The 22,763-nt window shown below is 43.1% G+C and overlaps 1 protein-coding gene across 1 annotated transcript in view; it reads left to right on the top strand.

Annotated features, from left to right (window-relative positions):
• Positions 1-3,458: 3,458 nt before the first annotated feature.
• Positions 3,459-22,763, top strand: part of TMEM260 (transmembrane protein 260) — a 49,695-nt gene continuing 30,390 nt past the window's right edge. The window contains exons 1-3 of the mRNA XM_045015444.1: positions 3,459-3,642; positions 12,928-12,959; positions 13,714-13,865. Coding sequence (XP_044871379.1) covers positions 3,498-3,642; positions 12,928-12,959; positions 13,714-13,865 — 329 coding nt within the window. The 5' untranslated portion in view covers positions 3,459-3,497. The remainder of the gene's footprint in view (positions 3,643-12,927; positions 12,960-13,713; positions 13,866-22,763) is intronic.

Genomic DNA, 22,763 nt, shown 5'->3' on the forward strand with positions numbered 1-22,763 from the left:
TGTTGAATTTACCCTATACACCCCCTCTTCTGCCATTAATAATAATGAGGGGAGGGAGGGAGATGTGATCAGAGTGGTGAAAGAGGGTGATGCTCATGGCAGCTTTGTTCTGCTCCAACTGAAGATGGGAGAGGAGTGGCCCAGCAGGGAGATTAGCCAGGCAGGAAAGGAGCGGAACATGAAGTAGGGTTGTGCCAGCAGGACGGAGAGAAACAGGTGACTGACAGGAGCTGCAGTGGAGGGAGCAGCAGGCTCTAACAGCTGCAGGAATGCCACCCCCGATGATCCTGTCGCTGGGGTGAGGGGAAGGCCTGTGGCATTGCCAGCTGGGCACACCCGGGTGTAAATCAGGGCTCAGCTCAGCCTGCAGCATGAGGGGCTGGCAAAGCAGCTGTGAGGAGCCGTCCACCAACCAGGGGCGTGTGCCAGGGGCAGGGCCAGACATGCCTCCGAGGAGGAGATGAGGTGGGGAGGTGACAGCTGAGCCCATATGCCTGACTGGACCAGACCGGTACCCACAGCACCCCCCATAAATCCCTACCCTTTGCCCTGCTTAGTCCTGAGCTCAGCTAGCCCCCGTCGTTTCTTGTCCCCCTGCCCAGTCGCTCTCCTTGTGCCCCTCCCCCAGTGTCTTCCCCTCCCCCACTCCCTCCTTGTGCCCCTCCCCAGCCTCTTTCCCCTCCCCCAGTCTCTCCTTGTGCCCCTCCCCCAGCCCCTTTTCCCCTCCCCCACTCTCTCCTTGTGTCCCGCCCCCACTCCCTCCTTGTGCCCCTCCCCCAGCCCCTTTCCCCTCCCCCCTCTCTCCTTGTGCCCCTCCCCCAGCCCTTTTCCCCTCCCCCACTCTCTCCTTGTGTCCCGCCCCCACTCCCTCCTTGTGCCCCTCCTCCCCCCTTACCCATGGGCGCCAGCTTATATGGGCTCGTGGAGCTAAAGCCCCAGGAATATTCATAATCAGGGGCTCGGCTCCACCAATATTTTCTCCCCCTCCCCGGAGCTTCCCTGCCTGAATGTAAAGAGAGCACTCAGCGCGTCTCTCTCCCTTCTGCTGCCGCAGCCTAAGGGCTAAAGCTGCAGCATTAGCATAAGAAAGAGCAATGCTAGCTACTGCTGTAGCACCTCGGGAGGGGAAAGGGGAGGGGGAGAGGAGTGGAGGGGGCCGTGCTGTGCTCCCCTCCCCTGCCCCTACCTGGAGGAGACGGGAAGGGGACTTCTGGCCAGGAGACGGACATCACTCACCTTAGCAGCTGCTTCCGTGAGTGTTTGACCCTATGATTTTTTTATTGTGTTTGAGTGTTTGACCCTATGATTCCCCCCCTGCCCCAGCCCCAGTCCCAGCCCCTACTCCTACCCCCAGTGAGGCACAGCAGGCTGCACAGGGGAGGCAGGAAGCCACATGTGAAGGCAATGCCCCCTCCCCCAGCACCCACCAACCCACCCGCCACAGGAGGGATGGGAGAGGGAGGCTTCCTAGACCTGAGCAGCTGGGGCTTGGGTGAATTTTATGACACCCTGCTCCCCCGTCCCATAGCCAGCCACCACCCTGCCTACCCCACTTCTGCCCCATGCTGGGCAAGGGGCAGCCCCATCCCCCATCCACAGTGAAGTTATGGTGAGGGGCAGCAACATGGAAGGCCACCTGTGCCCCCCCCAGTACCCATCATAGGGGTGGGGAGTGAGCTTTCTGGACCTGAGAGGGGTTCTAGGAGCATGTGCAGAGTGTGTGTGCTGTGGGGGGCAGGAGGGGTCCCTCCCCTGGAGCTTGCTGCTGCCAGTGGTGGTGATGGGGAGTCCTCTCTGGCCCTAGCCCTGGGGCAGCCTGTCTGCACCCCAAGTTCCTTATCCCCAGCCCTGTGCCCCCAGCACCCCAACCCTGAGCACCCTCCTGCACTGTGAACCCCTCATCCCCAGCCCCACCCCAGAGCCCTCACCTGAGGGGAAAAACGTGCAACTTAAATTTGGTGGTCAGTTTGGAGTATCATTGTGTTTAGCACAATACTTGATTATTTTACACCCTTTAAAGTATATAACTAGTCGTATACAGGTGCTACAAAGTGGGAATGTTCTTCTCTGAATACTGTGTGGGTGCCTCAGTTTCTCCCATGCATTTCTCAAGGATCTAGATGGTGGGATAAGGGGGTGTGATTGTTGTAGAGCCCTAGAGGGCCAGTGTGATGCCGTCTGCACAGAGAATGGCTGCAACCCTGTCTCCAGGCAACTGATGGCCTGGGCCACTCTCCTGCAAGCTGCCAACTGAAGGTGTTGGAGAACAGAGAGATCAGGTGGCCTCCTAATTCCTGGAAAAGAGACAAAGGCGAGAGGAGGGAGTGTCAGTGCCTGTGCAGACTTCCAGGAAGCGCATGGTGTGGAAGGGGATGCTGGGATGCTTTGGAACCACTCCATACAAAGCCAGTCAGGACTCTGGGGGAGCCTCCTCTCTCTGAGCAGACTGTCTCCAGGGCAAGAAGCTTACACCTTGCTGGGTCTGACCTCGGAGCATTCAGCCCTTCCTCACCGTGCGCTTTCCGCAGCGAGTCTGCCCAGGCTGTTCCTGGGGCAACCAGAGGTCCCTGCACCCCAACTCTGCAGTAAACCTGACTCTCAGCCAGCCAGTAAAACAGGTTTATTAGATGACAGGATCACAGTCTAAAACAGAGCTTGTAGGTACAGAAAACAGGACCCCTCAGTCAGGTCCATCTTGCGGGGTGGGGAGCCCAGAACCAAGTTCTGGGCCTCTCCCCATTTCCCCAGCCAGCTCCAAACTGACACTCCCTCCTCTGGCCTTTGTGTCTCTTCCGGACAAGGAGGCCACCTGATCTCTTTGTCCCCAACACCATCAGTTGGCACCTTGCAGGGGAAACTGAGGCACCCACACAGTATTCAGAGAAAACATTAAGAACATTCCCACTTTGTCACAACAGGTGCAACAAAATTTAATCCCGTATACTGAAGCAGGCAAGTGCTGCTTCTGACTTTCCACTTTTAATTGACCCTTGTAATCTTGTGATGCCGACGCGTTGTAGCTTCATTTTATATCGGCTTACAGGGTGAGAGCGGCGGGGGGTGGGGGGGGGGGACCATTTTGGGCCCCACCAAAAATTACACGAACCTGCCGCCTATGCCCTTACCCTCCTCCTTCCCTCCAGTCTGTCTCCCCGCCTCATCTCTCCCCCCTTCCTCCCTGCTCCAGCCTCCCCAATGCTCCCCCTCCGCAGTGGTTTCTCCCGGCCCCCCGCTCAGTGGTTGCTCCCGCCCGCAGTACCTCTCACCACCGCAGGGAGCACCGGGCACAGGGAGACAGCGGCGCCCCCCTCCTTCCCGCCCCTTCCGAATGTACCAACGCCGGGGGGGGGGGAGAGCAGGCGGGGCCCGGGTCGGACCACAGCGCCGCCCTTTGCCCCGCTGTGGGCCCCCCCCCCGCGCGACCTGCGGCAGTGGTAGCGCCCGCCCCGCCCCGCGGCTCTCCCGGAAGGAGCGGCGGGCGGGCGGGCTCGCTGCACATGGGTCCCCAGCCCGGCAGCCGCCCCGGGAGGCAGCGCGGCCCCCAGCGCCATGGAGCGGGTGGCTTCGCCGGGGCGCTGGGCGCTGCCGTGGCTGCCGCGTACGCGGCGACGCTGCCGCCGTCCGTGCCCGGGGGAGACGCGGGTAAAGTACCCAGGCCGCCCCCGCCGCCCCCGCCCAGCCTGCCGCGCCCGGGCCCGGGAGCCGCCTCGCCCTGCGGGGGGGGCTGGGACCCCCCCTCCCGCTGTCCGGGGCTTGCAGCTGGGCCAGCGACCCCTGCAGCCCGGGGGACACGGGACCCGCCCCGCCGCACCCCAGCAGGGCACCCCCGGGGGGGTGTCGCTCAGCGACCCCCGACTCGTCACCGCCCCAGCCCGGGCTCCCGCAGCGCGGAGCCGGATACCCAGCCCGGAGGGGGGGGGGGTGATACTGCAGCGGCTGTGCCCCCCCCCCCCCGGCCCAGATCTCCATGGGGAGAGACTGAACTAACCCCCCCCCCTATACACCGAGCCCCCATCCCCGAAGGGAGTGTCTGCCAAGCACAAACAGCCCCCCAACCACCGGGGGGGTGGGGGTGGGCAAGGGGAGCTTTTGTGTACAACCTTCCCCTGCTCTTTGGATTCTGGGGAGGGCAGGCCTCGGCTCACCCCTCAAGTGAGCGCGGGGCATGGGGAGCGCAAGACCCACAACACCAGTAAGTACTGGGGGGCAGCCAGTGCAAAAGCAGGAAGGGGAGTGAAGTCAAAGGGTCGAAATCAGGGTTCTGGATGGGGACACCAAGCAGAAAACGCTAGCTGGTGCCTGGTGCCCTATTCGTTTCCTGTGTTCTAAATGGGTGTGTGCATAACTGGTTGGAAAACCGTTCCCAGAGAATAGTTATCAGTAACTGATAATCAAGCTGGAAGGGCATAACCAGTGGGGTCCTGTAAGGGTCAGTTCCGGGTCGGGTTCTGTTCAGTATCTTCATCAATGGTTTAAATAATGGCATACAGAGTTCACTTGTAAAATTTGTGGACGATACCAAGCTGGGAGGGGTTGCAAGTGCCTTGGCGGATAGGATTAAAATTCAAAATAATCTAGACAAACTGGAGAAGTGGTCTGAAGTAAACAGGATGGAATTCAATAAGGAGACGTGCAAAATGCGCCACTTAGGAAGGACTAGTCAGTTGCACACATACAAAATGGGAAATGACTGCCTAGGAAGGAGTGCTGCGGAAAGGGATCTGGGGGTCATAGTGGCTCACAAGCTCAATATGAGTCAACAATGTAACTCCATTGTAAAAAAACAAAACAAAACCAAAAAAACCCATCATTCTGGGATGTATTAGCAGGAATATTGTAAGCAAGACAAGAAGTAATTCTTCCGCTCTACTTCGTGCTGTTTAGGCCTCAGCTGGAGTATTGTGTCCAGTTCTGGGTGCCACATTTCAGGAAAGATGAGGACAAATTGGAGGAAGTCCAGAGTAGGGCAGTAAAAGTTATTAAAGGTCTAGAAAACATGACCTATGAGGGAAGATTGAAAAAATTGGGTTTATTTAGTCTGGAAAAGAGAAGACCGAGAGAGGACATGATAACAGTTTTCAAGTACATAAAAGGTTGTTACAAAGAGGAGGGAGAAAAATTGTTGTTCTTAACCTCTGAGGCTAGGACAAGAAGCAACGGGCCTAAATTACAGCAAGGGCAGTTTAGGTTGGACATTAGGAAAAACTTCCTAACTAACAGAGTGGTTAAGCACTGTAATAAATTGCCTAGGGAGGTTGCAAAATCTCCATCATTGGATGACGTCTTGAGGTCCCTTCCAGTCCTATGATTCTATGGATCGCCATTGAGGATCTAGCTACCAAATCAGAAGGGCCTGCCCCTCTTCAGAGGGGAAGGGCCAAAAGAGAATAGAGGGATCAGCTGATTTTGTGGGACAACAAATGAGAAAACAGGCAGGGGGTGCGAGTCAGAGGTTCAAAGTCAGGGTTCTACAGAGGGACCCTAAGCAGAGAACCCTGTACAGCAACCACTCCCCTTTCCCCTGGGAGAGACTTTGGGTGGGAATGAATGAGGAGAGTCTCACCCCAGCAAGTGAGAACTGAGAAGAGTATATGCAGACTGTCTCCCTAACAGGTCCAGAAGCCCCCCCATGCCTGTCCCCTACTCTCCCATAGCCAGGCAGTAACGAGCGGGAACAAGTCTTACGAAGGCTGCTGTCCAGCCGCTGTGTAGCCTTCTGCCTCTTCCTCCTCCACTCCAGGGATGGTCTCTCAGGGTCAGGGATGGTCACTTCCTCTGTGCCCAGTTGCTGTGCTCTGTTGCAGTGGAGGAGGGACCTGAAACCTCTAGAGACCTCAGCTTACTCTCTGAGATTTATTTTGGAGCCACACCCCAAACCATGCTGATTTCATGTGGCGTCAGGTTTTGTGACATGTGTTGTGTCTGTGTCCTGCCTTTCAATAAGGGATTTAGAAAGCAGCCTTGGGGGGACAATTTGTGTCCAAGACGAGCCAGTGTTGCAAACAATATGGGATTGCTTGGGCTCTTACTCTTTTGAGCACGTGTCTGGCTATATTCGACATGGCAGTGTATTGACTAGACTGATTTGTCCTCCTAGTAGTATAATTATGGGAAGATGGGAAGCAAACTCTCTCTTTTTCTGCCAATAAGAAGGGAAAATGTCACCTTTCCTCCAGTTCCTTGGGGAACTTGCAAATTGTAAGGCCGATCCTGCTTAAACTTCTTGTTTGCATGTTGCCTGTCCAGCTGCAGTTTGAGTTAGCGTGTGTCCGATGGTATGCTAATTACCTAACGGGACTTCCAGACTAAATTGCTTTCTCTTTCCCAGCCCCCAAAAAAGCTGAGCAGTTTATTCAAGCTTTGCCTCTTAACCTCTGAATCCAAGATGTTTCTTGTTCCTGGTCATTGCTCCTTATTGGAAATTGGGATTTAATTAGAGAAAGTAATTTTAGAATGGAAAACCAATTAGAACTATATTTTAACTTTAATCTTAAATTATATTTTTCAATGCTTTTTTCCTAGACTTGTGCTCAATTGCCTTTGATTTCTTTAGTAGTGGGCTGATAGTTATGCAAAGTACAATATTTCCTGCTTAATCTGTGGATGTTTTACATTGGCAGTATTGTAAATTTGAAGGTAATATATACTTAGCATAACTGTGCATACACTAATACAGAGTTGAATAGTGTTTCACGTGATAGGTACTTGATTTAAGGACAGTGGAAAACAGAATTGTTTCACTTCACAAAAATCTTCCTAATAAAGTGCACATTTGGGTCCCCAGATACATTGCATGCCTTGCAAGTAACCTGGCTGCAGGGCTGTAATTATCATTATACCAATGCTTAGAGGCTCCAATGAGGGCTGGGCCCCTGTAGTGCTAAATGCTGTATATTCACTGAGTAAAAGATAGTCCCTGCCCCCAAAGAGTTTACAAACTATATTTAAGACAAGATGGAAGAAGTGAGTTCAGCAGATAATGGGAGGGTGAAGGGAGAGACAATGGGGTAACAATGTCATTTCATTGGCTAGCTAGGGCACAATTCGATGACTTCTCATTCAGTTTAACATTTATTTTAATTTTAAGCATCTTCCTTTGCCTGTTTAAATTTTTTAACCATATTATATGTTAATCTGGAATTAACAATATATTTACAATAATAACCTTTTCATCTTCTAAAATAATCCCTGCTGGGATACATACCTGTATTACCTTAGACAATGCCTGTGGGTTGTCAGTTTATGGAACAGTTCTGTGCTGTTTTGATTGTGATCTTGCTCAGTTTTTTGTATCCAGGATGAAAAGAAATATAGCAAATGTGATATACGTATTCTCCATGTCTACTGAAGGGACGACAAGAAGTAACCAGCTTAATCTGTAGCAAGGAAGATTTAGGTTAGACATTAGGAAGATCTTTCTAACTATAGGGATAGTTAAGTAGTGGAATAGGTTATCTAGGGAGGTTTTGGAATCTCTGTCACTGGAGGTTTTTAAGAATCCGATGAACATCTGTCCAGGATGGGCTTGGTTTACTTAGTCCTGCCTCAGTACAGGGGGATAGACACTTTACACTTCTGTGATTCTACAATACTGCTTCCTGATTAGACCATAAATTAAAATGAGTTTAGTTCTTTGGGCGTTGATTACATCTGAGTATATCAAAAACAGCAGCAGCAAAACCCAAGAAACAACAAGGCATGTGCTATTCATCCCTCATACCTGTTTGCTTGTATGTTGTATTTGTTTTATCCACCCTGTGTCTTTTTGTGTTGGTGATATTTCAACAAGCGTTATCCTCCCGACAGGCGTTATCCTCATGACAGGCGTTATCTTTTTGTTCTGTGTTTATACAGTGCCTAGTACGAAGGGGACTTGGTCTGTGATTGTGGTCTGTAGGTGCTACCACAATTCTGCTAATAATAACCTAGCATATTATGAGTGCCACTGTACTATGTCAAGTATCAGAGGGGTAGCCGTGTTAGTCTGGATCTGTAAAAAGCGACAGAGTCCTGTGGCACCTTATAGACCAACAGACGTATTGGAGCATGAGATTTCATGGGTGAATACCCACTTCGTCAGATGCATGTAGTGGAAATTTCCGGAGGCAGGTGCTAAGTTGTGTCACAACACCACTGCCCAACTTAGCATGATGAGCTGACTCTGATCACAAGAGGCCCCGAACTTTAATAAGAATTGTGTTGCCACCAAGATAGCTGCATGGAAATGCCTGCTTTCAGTTCAGAGGGAATGCCTTTGATACACTGCAAGAGAGATTCCTTAAAGGCGGTCTACAATAGATTCCACTTGAGGTGGTGAGTAAGACAAAGACATAAGTGACAGTCTTTGCATGTGTTGTGGGGCTTAAGCAGCAGTTAATGTGAGGTGTGCTCCTGTAGCATGTCCCTCTGGTAGTCTGCCTGATAGTGTCTCTTCTTCCCTTGTTCTTTCCATTTCATTCCGAGTCAGCTACCAGTTACACCATCTGTGGCTGTTGGGGCTTGGCAGCTGGATCTTGCTGAGGCGTAGGACATTTCCAGCCCTGCTCTTCCTAGCCTTCTACACAGGCTTCCACTTAAAATATTTGAATAGGTGCGTCTCGGGTTCCAGCATTTCCACACCACATCCCACTGGGAGGATCAGGTGTTTTCCTTCCAGAACAGTGGCTGATAGCGATAAACTACAGCGTATTGAATCAATAAATGCAGTACTACAGTCGTGATAAGCACTTCTGCTTAAGGACCAGGTCAGTTCCTTCGACCCACCCCTGGACAAACAAGTCCTTTGTAAATTTTGTCCCTGAGCATCTGGGCTCTAAGACCCTGATCCTGCAAGCACTTAACTTCAGTCATGAGAGTAGTTCCATTGACGTCAATGGGATCACTCATTTAAGTAAAGTTGCACAAGTGCTTAAGTATTTGCAGGATTGGGGTCTAAAATCGTACTTAGTTTTGAAAGGCAGCCCAATATTTTCAAAATACTATATTTTCTAAAAATTGTCCTTAAAGTGTTGTAATCGTAAAATGTAAATGCCAAGAATGATGCAGATATTTTCAGTGGCAGCTTTCTCATAGTGTTTTGCCATTGCTGGTATAATAATTAAAAAAAGAGAGAATAAAATTTACAACTAATTCAAAAACATCTGCAGACATTAAACCAGCTTAAAACGGATCAGATAAACTCAAGTTGAAAAGAACGTTTCTCTCTGTTTCAGACAGCAGCACTCTATATTCTGAGCCTCAAGACACACCGTGTTGTCCTCTCTTTTTAAAGTCATGTTCATGTTCATGTCCTGATTTTATATCAGTGTCACATATACCCTGTTATGTAATAATAATACTTAGTGTTTTATAAACACTAATTAATGCCCACAGCGTGATTGTGAGGTAGGTCATTATTATCCACATTTTACAGATGGCCAGGGAAATGGAGGAAGAGAGATTAAGTGGCTGATGATTTACTCTAGGTCATAGAATTAGGCAGGGTCAGAGGCCAATTTAGAATCCAGTTGTTCCTGGCTCCTTGTCCTGTGTGCAGACCTACAAATCACATACCCTAGTAGTTGGTCAAGATTGCAGCAGCACTTTCTTTGTCTCTTTTGTACTGTTTCATTTTTCAAACGAAGGTTGGCGCATAAAGTGTTTTAGAGGTTTTGGTATTTGTTCTGATTAACACTTTGTTAAAAGCTGTGTTGTAATGCTTAACAACTGACAATGCTATACATCCTGTAACTTTTCACACAGTTTTTCTTGGCAGTTTACATACATATTATCTTGATGTTGTTCTTGTCCGCAGTATGGATCAATACCATAGTAATATGTATCAGCATAATAGTGCATAATCTTTCTCATCAATAATAGGCATTTTAAACAAATACATTACCCAATATCCTAGAAAGATTTAATTGAGTCCCTAGCCATCTCTTAGCCCTGGTCCATACTGGCAGGGCTGGCGGGGGGGAGAATTAATCTAAGTTATGCAACTTCAGCTATGTGAATAATGTAGCTGAAGTCGATGTACTTAGACTTACCGTGGTGTCTTCACCGCGGTGAGTCAACTGCTGCTGCTCCCCCGTCGACTCCACCTATGCTTCTCGTGCTGATGGAGTACCAGAGTCGATAGGAGAGCACTCGGCGGTCGATTTATCATGTCTAGACTAGACACGATAAATCGATCCCCGCTGGATCGATCACAGCCCGCCAATCTGGCGGGTAGTGTAGACATACCCTCAGATATAGTTTGTGATACTGTTTCAGATGCTGCCTTATTCTTGGCTCAGTCCTATGATCTGTGGCTTTGACTACAGCAGTGGTCTCCAACCTTTTTCGTCTGGCAGGTGCCAGATGATGAGCCACAGAGGACCGTGGCAGTGGACGAGCATCCGCCGAAATGCCGCCAAGTGGCAACGTCAATAGGCGTCGCTGCCGAAATGCCGCCGCTAAGCAGCGTCATCCAGAGACGTCGCTGCCAAAAATCGGCGACATTTTGGCAGCGACACCTCTGGATGACGCTGCTTGGCGGCATTTTGGCGGATTCTCGTCCGACGGCCAGTGCGCGGGCGCACTTAGACACCCCGGCGGGTGCCATGGAGCCCGCGGGCACCGCGTTGCGGACCCCTGGGCTACAGGTTAGTGCAAAAATCCAACTCTGTTGAGCCTGGTTTTACCTGCTGTTAATCCAGCAAGTTGAAGTATGGATAATTCAGCTTCCTTAGCAACTGTGCAGGTATGCAGTTATCACAGCGCTTTTAAAGTGGCAGGAAGCCTAATTCAGGGGTTCCTTTATTAGTGTGACCTTTAGCCACATTCACAGTGGTTGCTAATTTTGATTCTCATGACTCTGCTTTCCAAGACGCAGTGTGCTGCAGGTGTTCATACATTTCTGTTTGCAAAGGAAAACAAGGAACACCTTAGACGATGGTCGTAGTCAAAATTGGGGAATCACTTGGAACAAATTACAGAGGTTTGCTTTGCTAACGTGCCTCAGGCTGTGGTTAAGATAGCTTTTGGCCAGTGCTGTCTAAACTTTCTGTACTGGGGTTTGCACTGTGCTTTCCAGAATGTCTTAGTCTTGTTGCTGAGTGTGCACCTAGGAGGAGTTTCTGCCTGGTGAGATCTCTAGTAACTTTTATGGAACAATAAAACCACTGCCACTGAACCTAAATTTATAGGTTCACATCTAAGTAGAAGGGGTGAAATCCTGTTGCCTCTGAAGTCAATGGCAAAACTCCCATTAGTTCAGGATTCCACCCCAGGTCTCTAAACCCACTCCCAGCTCTACCTAATTCTCTGCAAAAGAAAAGAGACGACCCTGGCTTAGCAAGTTGCAGCTAGGTGTGCACCCTATTGAGTATGCTCTGGGTAGCAAGAATGCTCAGTTCCTCTGCATTGCTCATTTTCATGCAGAACCAAGTCCTGCTGGCTTCCCTGGATTTATAATGCCTCAGAAATGCCGTAGCCATTATGGATTAAATTAAATTTGGGGATGAGTAAATTCCAAATCCGAACTGTGTTTTTGTAGATCCTCCGTTGCATGGAAACTTTCCTAAAATAGAGTAGTAATAAAAATAGCACTTACTTTATAGCACTACAAAACCAAGGGCTGAGAGGTTTTTATGCTAGCAGGGGCTGCCTCGGGGTTTCTCAGACACTCTAGATGAGATCCCTGATTTCACATCAGTGACTAACAGGAAGTGTAACTTGACTACCACCTCTTTTCCTAATTGTGCACTGTAACTGGATGGTTTTTAAAAACTTCTTGTATAATTCTTATCTTTGTTATAGAATTATTTGAAAATGAAAAAAAAATACTATTGTAATATACACTTAGCCATTTATACGGCAAGGAGCAATGCAGTTCATATTATCTTTGTATCATGTATCTTTTTGCCATACAGACTGCACCTTAAAATGCTGCACAAGCATCTTAAAACGTGTATAATAATAGTAATAATAATGACCAGTAACATTCAGTACAGCAGAGAGACTGCAGCTCTCCATTTAAGAAAGGCACTAGAAATTCAAGGCAAGGATCACATCACTGATTTAGAATGTCAGGTAGCAAACTATCCAAGGTGACTTAGATTCTTGATGTTCCATTTAGTGATAGAATATCAGCATTAACTTTGAATTTCGTGACTACTTGTGTTGTTGTCTTCCTGTTGTTTAAATGTATTTGTGTGTTGAATATATTTAATATATATGACTACATAATGTTTGTAAAATGCTTTAATGATATAAAGCACTGTAGAAATGCTAGTATTATTACGCTAACAGTTCTTTCTTGGCTTTTTTTTTTTTTTAAATCATAGGCAATACAAACGAAATATAAAATCTAAACTATGTCATATAATGAAGATGTCAGCTGAGTCTAATATCTCCTAGCAGGAACAAGGGTCACTTTTTAATGAAATAATGCTGCAGATTCAAATTGCACCATGTTATAGCTGGTCTCCTAAATAAACTGACCAGGCATACATGCACAATGATTTTTTTTGCCCTGTTAAAAATATAAAACTGTATTTTTTCATGAGAAATAACCAGGTTGTTAAGAAACAATGCAGTATAAACTATACAAACTGTAATGCTATTTTTCTTGAAAGTTATTGAAACAAGCAGTCTCGGTTTAATATTTTTTTTAAATAATGTCTGTAACTTGAACGTATCAGGCCATCCTTTAATGCAGCCTACCTATACCTTCACTTATCTGTCCATAAGAGTCTTGCAAAAAACATACAAAAGATATTTTGTGCAACGACATCAGAGGGAGAAAATATTCTTAGAAAATTTCATGCTGTTAAATCTCTACAGATTTACAGTTTTATCCAGTAAATTAATGCAAAACCCCAATGCAAGCATTTGGATTTTGAAAACTTTGGAGGAGTGTCATTTCCTAATAGTAATTATTGGTTTTACATTATTTTTTCACAGGGGAGCTGATCACAGCCGCATATGAGCTTGGAGTAAGTATTAGTTTTATTGTTTAATCAATGCTCTCATTAACAGTTTTAGGAATTAAGGAAGTTTAATTAAGCATGGAGTAAAGTAGATTAATTTATTTTCAAACCACAGTTTTTACTAACTTATAAGTACAGCACGCGACAATTTACTTCAAGTTTTAAATCCAATTAAACTAAATTATAAAGCAAAGGCTTTACTGTATATACAGTAGCTGGCTTATTATCAACCCAAATTTTGTATAAGCTGGGGAGAATAAAATAAATCGGGTTAACAATTTTAATAAGTTTTATTATTTAATAAACTTTATTATGGTGCATGATCCCTTTAGGCAAGACCTCAGGACTGTCAGCATGGTGGTAATCCGATAGCAGTGTGGTCTTTCAACTTGCTAACCAATAAAATAGTTCAGAATTTGCTTTTTTAAAAACAGCCTTTTGAATGACCCTAATATACTGTGACCCCATACAACAAGCAGTTTAAGAAATCATAATGAAATGTGTCACCTCTTTTCTAAGTGAGTCATTATTGTGGGTGATTTGTGTAGCCAAATCTACTAAAGAAAATATTTGCTAAGTTAAAATTGGCACAAAAAGATTGTTACAGAGAAGCTTCTGTTCAAAGACCCTAGTTATTGATGATAGACCATCGTGTATAATACCAGGCTAATAAAGAAGATACTTCTCAGTTAGAATGTCATTGCAATTTTTACTTTAGCTGTGTGGAAACTTTATGAACCTATTACTGGTTTGTCCATAGGTTGCCCATCCTCCTGGTTACCCTTTGTTCACTCTGCTGGCCAAACTGGTCATTGGTCTATTCCCTTTTGGTTCCATTGCCTACCGAGTAAATCTTCTCTGTGGCTTATTGGGAGCAGCTGCAGCATCTTTGCTTTATTACACAGTTTTCAGGTAAAGTAGTTGCTAGTATTTATCTTTTTTCCTCCCAGCTCTCTTCCACATCTCAGAAAGTGGGTTAGATTAACCAGCAATACCTCCGGGCCTTTTTAACCATGATTTTCTCCCTTAAGTTTTGAACTGTAATAGATTCATCTGATTAAACTAGCAATAGTTTAATCTAGGTTCCTTCACAAAAGTTCCTTTAAAAAAAAAAACAGCACTCTTCTTAAAAAGGATTGACAAGTTTTTCAGTCTCATTATTACAAATCACCGATCAGGTTAACTAACCAGGACTAACGAAGTTTGTCATTATATAAAGATGCAGATGGTCCGTTTAAATTAGCAAGATGAGCTTTACCTATTGGTAAACTGTAAATTTAATTTAATTGATTGTGTTAGAGGTTATGGGCAGATACCTTTCTGTGGTACCTGATTTGTCTTCATACCTGTGCTGCATTCTAGTTACATCACTGTAATGGATATTCATTCTAATTCAGAATACTTCAAGAAGGATAATGTGAACAGCAAAGATCAATATTGGCTGCTGCATCTATTACAGTGGTTTGCGGCTTGCTCCCACTGTAGGCGTTGCAGTCTGCAGGAGAATCAGAACCTTCTAACCTTTCCATTTTCTCTAGACCTCTAACCTTGTAACAAGAAGACAGCTGGAATTGCACGTGGTTTTGGATTTTGTTAACCCTGGTTGTCTTTGATGTGATAGTTCCCTATACTCTTAACCTTAGCCTGACCCATATCGGAGAGGATTATGGCAAAAGATATAAACAATTTCTAATTCTCTTTTACAGAGAAAAATAGGGCATACTTCATGACTTGAAAATGTTACCAAATCATATCAGAATTTTTAATACGTTCTTTGAGTGGAAGCACAAAATGTAACTTAAAATATATATAAGGAAATTAACAATGGACTTGAGCCTGTGAGAGCTGGAATACCCTGAACTCTGACAAACTTCAGTAGGTGTTGAGAGCTCTCAGCTCCACACAGGAATGGCCCCTGTCATTCGACAAGCTCTCTTTTATTAAAGAGAAATTGATATTTTAACATACCTTAAAACCAAACATAGTCCTTCATATATGATTTCATACTGTACCCCGAAGTGCATGTCTATAGACTGAAATATCTTTAGCTATATTATGTGCTAGATAATTCTCTATAATAGCATATAAATAAAATTTAGCTCCATCATTTTTATCCTTAAATAATAATAAATCTAGTTAATGTCTCTAATTAAAAGGCTCTCAGTTTGTAACAGTATATTTAGAGTGTAAACTTTCAGGGCAGGAAGTATTGTCATTTCTTTTATGTACAGCACCATGCACAGTGTCAGGGCACAAAACATCATAACACTTGAATTAATTAGCAAGAAGAACACCTTCTTTTATGCTCTAAATCTTTCTGATTGATCATTATTATAGTTCCTATTATTGCACTGTCATTAAGGATCTTCCCTGGTTCTTAGTTTATAACTAAGACATCTGTTATGTGCTGAAACTTGGCCTATGAAGCCTTGTAATTCCCCCACTCCCAATAACTTTAAAAAAAAGTGTTCTTACAGGAAAGCAATATTAAAATGGCAAACTAGCTTTGGGTGCTTTTTTACTCTTAAAGGAAAACCAGGGATTCTAAAATTAATTTTGTTAGTTCAGTCATATTTAAAACTTATTTAAAAGAGCAACAAGAATCTCTTGAAATGGCCAAGTCAACAATCAGCCATAATCTTTTCTGTCTCTGAAGTAACTTTTCATAATTCTTAATAATATGTTATCTTTGTTAACATCATGGAAGCTCAGCAGTGCCCACTGATAAAGTGCATTTTGAGGCATTGTGTGTCAAATATATTTCAAAAGTATAGTTTGGTGGTGTTTTATTAAATCAGTTCTTAGTGCTTAAGACATTTATTTAACAAAGAAGCTGTTGCTGTCTGGGTCTGTTACACATTTATACATTTTTCTGAAAATGAACTGGCACAATCTACTTTAATGGCTTTAAAATTTTATGGGTTGTTGCATTTTTTAAACGAGGTTTCTAGACACCTTGAGCTCTCTAAAACAGTGTATCAAATCGTTCTACATCTTTGTGCCGTAATTACAATTTAGCTGATTAAGTGGCTTCTGAAAACCTGTCAGGGTCAAGAGAAAAACAGCAAAGTGCTCATGCTTGCTGTAGGTATGCTGCAGATGTTAATATGAAAATATGTAGATGTTAAGAATACAAATAATTGATGAAGTACGTATCCTTTGGGAACAACACAGTTCAAGTGGCAAATCTCTCTCCTCAAACAATAGGCACCCTTCAGAAAGGAGCAAGCCATCTCTATGGAAATAGGACTAACAGTGCCCTATTGATTGAGTGGAAGAAGACATTATACAATGTCAGTTGGGTTGTTACAATTTCATTTGTCGTGTGACCTGAACTTAACCTCTAAAAACCTTTCTTCTATGAACGTAAAACCACCAGCAGGGCACGTTTGCTTATACATCCACTACAGTGAAACATTGTCTTTTTAATTTTTGTTGTGTTTTGTTATTTTCCAGCATGTGTGTACTGGAAATGTATTCCTTTAGGAGGGTTATTCCTTTGTCAGGCATTTGTTTGAGATATTTCACGAGTTTATTCATTCACAGGTCAGAACAATTTATTTTCATGTTTAATGAGAGGCTTTTGAGTCTCTGAATAGTGGCATTCTTTCTTATTTAAGAGGACATTACAGTACATATGGGATTAGTGTTGAATGGTGTTCAGTACATTTATTCTTTAAACAGATTTATACTTCGACCAGGTAATTGTTCACATGGTGTTCTCTGTACTTACTGCTGGGATACATATAAAGAACTCCTGTTTCTTTTTTACCACAGATTTTGTTTCTTAAAACAAAGGCCACTTGAAATGTGTTGATGTAAAAAGCTGTTTTCAGTAAGCAAGACTTTTACTGAATGAGCAGCTTATTCTTTAGAGCTACAATTACAAAATATCGTTTTTTCTCTTTACGTTTCTTAACATACTGCTTTTAAGGTCCATAAAGTGGCATTTAGAAAGAATTCTTTAGTTAGACTGTTGATAATAGAAGTCAATAATTCATTAATTTTTGCTTTGTGATACTGAGAAACTATATTATAATTTCAGTATGTAGAAAGTATGAATGATTCCTTTCAGTTAATATTTATTCATTTTACAAAAGAATCTTTTGTGTTTGCATAATATGATTTCCAATGTGTAATTTTTTTTGCATAGAAGATGCATTCTCTATTGTTGAGAGAAGTTCAGTATTATGTATTTCATTGCTTTAAGTATATATTTTCTATGTATTCATTTAATAGTTGGGTATTTTAATTACCTATATTGAGTAGCCCATTTAGTGTGTAGTAGTCTTTAGAGAAGCAGTTATACTTGCGGTCACAATGCTAGAGTAAAAGTCATTGTTTCAAAGGTGTCTCTTTTAAAGTTTTGCAGCTTCATTCTCAAGTGATGTTGCACTAAGTAAGTTCATTTAATATATGTCAAATATTAGAATAATGTGAATTTTTTCCAAAACAATTCATGCTGTAAGAAACTGTGACCATAAACAAAAATCTGAGACAAAGCCCCCTCCCTAAACAAGGAACACTTTCTTATTAAATCATCTTTGTATTATGTAGATGGAACCTAATATATTAAACGTTCTGAGGTTCATTGCACCATATTTTATGTTCTGGAGTTGTGGTCTGCAGTTGGAGAAGAAGTCTTGCAAATTGTGTGAGTTGGAAAGTTAGCAAGGTTTGTGATCTTTGTTGTGCTCTCTAAAGTGCACTCGTAGTTAATAGCAGGAGGCAGAAGCAAAAAACTGTATGAAAGTTATCTTGCAGTTTTGTTATCAGAATATGTTGCTTCTTTAAAACAAAAACAGAGCCGGAAGGCCATCAGCTGTTGGAAAACCTCTTCTTCCACCCCCTGGGTGCTTCATGTATCAGTTTGCTCCAGCAGGAATAGTCACTAGGGAGTTGAACGTTTTCGATGGAGTTGAAAAGAGACCTAAGTGTAAGAGAGAAGTGTTCCCTTATTGCCCGTCAAAGTTAACCCAAAAGCATAGAAACTAAGCAGCCATATACAGTAGAGAGATAAAGGTTCATTTAATACATTGACCCTACAGTGCACTGAGCTGATGAAATTATATTTTAGAGCATTTTACACATTTACATTTTGATTATGTTCATTTTCAGACAAATTGACTTATCAAAGTTACCATTACTGGTAGTATAGGGATCCAGGAGCGACTTCAAATATTCCACAGCTATAATGCAGAAATTTAGTTTATTAATCTGGAGTAAGTGGGGAGTACTTTACTGCAATCAGAGAGCCTATTTTTTTTCCAATTGTTACACCCTTGACCACCGACGTATTCAGCAAAGAACAGAAAATTAAAATACAGTACCTTAGAGAATGAGGAATTTTCTGACTAAGGTATATTTGGATTTTCCAGATTAGAGATTATTTTAGATTATTGCTATTATAGCATAATATGAAAATCTTCACAATTTCAAAAGCAGCTATGCATAAGTAACAAGTAGTTACCAAGTTTTAATAGGGATAGAAGAATGGAAAGTACTCAAGTATTAATTTCCTTTTAGAAGACTATCTGCCATGACCCGTGGCTAATTGATCATATATTTTTTTCCTCATACTTGATATAGAATTGCATCGAGTTCAGGCTGTTTAAGGACATTAACAGATCTGTTCATTTGCATTTTGTTATAAAATAGGCACATTAGGCTCAAATAGCAGTGCTTCATTCTGGAGAAAAAAGCAGGGCAAACTCCTTTTTTTTTTTTTTTTTTTAAAGACTGAAGAGTCTTTTCTGACAGCTAGTCAGAGTTAGAATTAGTTCAAGGAAATGTTAATAATGCACTGCCTAGCTTAATCCCTTTGATATCACCAGGTATCCTCCTGTTCATGGGTTAATTGCTTTAAAAGCGAAGGCAATATTCTGAGCGGTGGGCCGCTTCACCTTTTCACAGCTGTTACCATTGAGTGACAACTAAATCCCATGTGTAAGATGAGGAAGAGCTCAATCTCCAATTGGGAGAAAATTTATGTAAACCGCAATCCCTTCAGAATGTGCGGAAGTCATAGACTTTCTTGATTTACTCTGCTTTTCCCAGAAAGCTCTATTGTTCACTTTCCTAAGTCCCATCAACCCTTTGTAGCAGAATATCACAGCGGCAGCAGATAGCTTGAAATATATAAATGCTATCATAGCTCTGATTAATAGCAGTGCTTATGAGTCAAGTCTGATAACAGTGCAGCTCTCCACTCAATTTCAGATACTGCTAATGGAATCTGTCTTCTCCAATTGTAATATGAGAAGGCCTAATTTGCTATGGAGCTTGGAGCTGTCACCAGTAGGGGATTGTGGGGTCAGATGGGAGCTGCCAGGTTTTTGCCCTGCAGCTTGTATCTCTCACTTTGAATAGAGCAGCCCCCTGCCTGCCAGTTAGCTGATAGGCCGCCGTGGGGTTTATGCCACTTCATACAATAGGAAAGGGCTACATAGGCTGACTTTATAATTGTGAAGCGAGCTCATATTTCCACAGCTACTGTGCTGCATAATTTCTAATAAGTGGTTTTAACAAATGTCAGATTATGAAAAGTTTCTTCAATTACAAAAACTTATAAAACATTTAAATTGCTAAATCTGTTTCCTACAGAGTTTCTGCCACTGGAACTAGACACCACTTATTATGGTTGCAGTGATAAATGTACATTTTCTAAAGATTTTTTAAAAAAATTATTAATCAAAGAATAGATCATAACTAATATACCCATGCTGTTTACAAAGACATAAAGAAAGCAGTTCCCCTCTGAATTTTAGCAACTTGAAATACTGTTCTTATAACTTGTATAATAGAAAGCTATTAACGGTGAAATATTTTTCTTTATGAAGTTCAGCGTATATGCAGAGTATTGTACTGTTTTGGGTAATGCTGCTCATTAAATTGCTTCAATATAGTTTGTCAAGCCATTGATTTTAAGCATTCATCTGTCTTATTTCTTTGAAAGTTTATAACTGTAATAAACAGGGTATTTTTGGTATTAATAATTATATACTTCAAAGACTTTTTGTGAATTAAATTCCCTGGGATGTGAAAAGTTTAGTGCAAACTAGTCCTTACCTATAGGCCTGATCTGCAACCATTTACTACTGATTACAAAAGTCTGCGAGATCGGGCCGCTCAGACCACAATCCTGTAATCAGATCCATGCAAGCAGATCATTCTGCCCATGCAGAGTCCCAGTGACAATGCAATTGCAGGATCAGGGCCTATGGTAGTAGCGGTTTGTCTCATCCTCGCTCTATGAATAGTACATCAAAGCCCATTGACATAACTAAAACTAATTCTCTGTTAAGATTTGCATAATAAAGGCTTGTCTTCCATGGCATGTAGACATACCTGCATTAAAAACATCCATTGCAGGCTGAAAGTTCTTCTTGTTGAATATTCATGTTGCAGTACCAGCTAGAAGATACTTCCCACCTATCTAGGTCATGGGCATTCTACCATAACCACCCTGCCCGTCAAATATTGTTAGATAGGGATGAGGGTTTGGTTGAGAGATTCCATTATGGAAATCCATTTGCGAACCCCTGGTTTAGGTATTTATGTTGCCCCTATCACTTCAGCGCACAAGTGCCTTCACCATAATATCTGACCCCCATTGTACAAACGCCTCCAAAAACCTCCTCTCTGCCCAATTCTACGAAATTGGAATAAAATGCTCTCGTCCCAGGGTGTCTTGTCTTTTTTATTACAAATGTTGAGCTTGTTCTGGCCATTTTTAAGTGGGAGTAGGACCAAACATTGAGTTTATCCAACTGTTTTCCATTATTGCAACTCAAAGCTATTAGCTGTGTGTTTTACAACATTTTGCAGGGAGTAGCCCATTAGGCAAGCTAATCAGATTGTTGAGGAGAGGACAGGTTAACTGGCCTTAAGCACCAGTTAGTTACATGGGCACAAGGAGGTTGGGCATGCTGTGCGTAAGACTCTTCTCTTATCACTCTTCATGTCATAAGCTATTGTCTCAAGCAGGGCAATGCCTTTTGGGCATACGCTGTCCATCAGGGTTTGTGTGTCTGCTTTTAAAATAGCTGTACTTTTCCTTTTGATGGCCAATAATGGAAATAACCTGAGCTGAGTATTGGTTTAGGAACTGAATTTCCCTTGATTGGTGCACGGAAGGTGAAATCCTGACCCTGCTGACAAAACTCTCATTCACTGGGGCCAGGATTCCAGCCGTAGTTCCTATTGCTGTCAGTGGGTGTCTCTTGTGCATATTGAGGATATTAATCTGCCCTTCTGAGGCAGTGGCTGAAGTTAATGTGTCACAGGTTGAAAACCACCATCATAGTATTTTTATTGGCAGTGTCAGCAGAGGCGAAGGTTTGAATACGTGTTGGGATTAAACTACCTGTTCATCTCTAGAGACGAGACATGTTAGGGCAATGCTGAGAAACTTACAATGCCACCGCCCTTATTTTTACCTGTTCTAACTAGAGGAGTTCATTGTCCAGTCCCATCTATCTATCGCCATTATACTAGTGCTACCTTCAACAAAAATAACAATAATTGTTGGGGGTCTGCGGTTCTTGACTGAATACAAAGAAGTCCTTTCCACCCCTCTAATGACAAGCAGCTTTACGAAATAAAAAAGTAGAGGATATGTGGAGGGCAGAGAGGAAACTCTGTAAGAGCTGGTTCATCTGTTTGGCGATGTTAACCTTTGCTACTAGCAGTGTGCTCTGCCAGCATGAAGTGGTTCTTCCTTTGACCTTGCTGAATCAAGCATTGCACCAGGAAAGGGGGAAGGGATCTCCTTTGGTGATCCTCTGTATATTGTTGACCTGGCTGAAAATTGTTCTGTCGGTTGGACAAGTTTAAGGGTATTTAATGTGGACAATCAAGAAAACAAAACAAAAACTAAAAACAACCACCACCACTGGCACAACACCCCCCCACAATTTGCATAGAATAACTAATAACAAATAGTGCTGACAGATCACTCAGACTAAATTTTAATTTCTGATTTCTCTAATTTATGGTAATTTTGGTTTTTTTCAATGCTAAGTTATGTTATGGAAAATTTTTCATTTTAAAAACTATTGTTAAAGTGACTACAAAAAGTATCATTGTGCTTCTCTTTCATTTGTGCAATTTATATATCAAAAGATGTTTTTTTCAAGTGTCAGCCCTGCAGATTCAACCTCAGATCTGAAATTCAAGCTGTGTTCTTTCTGCCTTTTACTTCTTCCTGAGCAATAGATTCTGTAGTGGCAATTCAACTGAAGATACTTGAGGAAGAATGCAGTCTAATTTAGCATTCCCTATAGTATCTGTTTTGGCTATTCAGTGCTAAGAGCTGTAGAAACTTGCTTTTTTCAGAAAGTAAGTGTGATTAGAAGATGCACGTAGCAGACACTCGAAAAGAGGAGCTCGTTTTGTATAATCACTATTATCGTTATAAGGAAAGAATTTCTAAACTCGTATTTCACTTTCATTTGCTTTTAAAGTACTTACATTTTATTATTGAAATACATAACATAGTTAAAATAAGCGTGAGCACTTTCGAGTTGGTTCCATTTTTACTAATCATTGGGGAAAAAAATATAAACTTTTTTTAAAAGGAGCACTGAAGAGAAAGGTGGTGATGAAAGAGTGATGGTCCAAATATTTTAATTGAGGAGAGAAGCTCATTGTCTGCTGTTAATATATTCAGGCCTTCAGCTTGCATCTGTTAGAATTAGGGAACCGACATATGATAGAGTCATCTGGACCTGTTGGGTCATTAGCGGCCAGTGTCAGACAGGAAGATGCTGCCGTTTTGTGGTAGCAAAAGTTTTGGGTTTGAAGCCTTTA

The sequence above is a fragment of the Mauremys mutica genome, chromosome 4, assembly GCF_020497125.1.
Source record: "Mauremys mutica isolate MM-2020 ecotype Southern chromosome 4, ASM2049712v1, whole genome shotgun sequence".
In the NCBI taxonomy this organism is placed as follows: Eukaryota; Metazoa; Chordata; order Testudines; family Geoemydidae; genus Mauremys; species Mauremys mutica.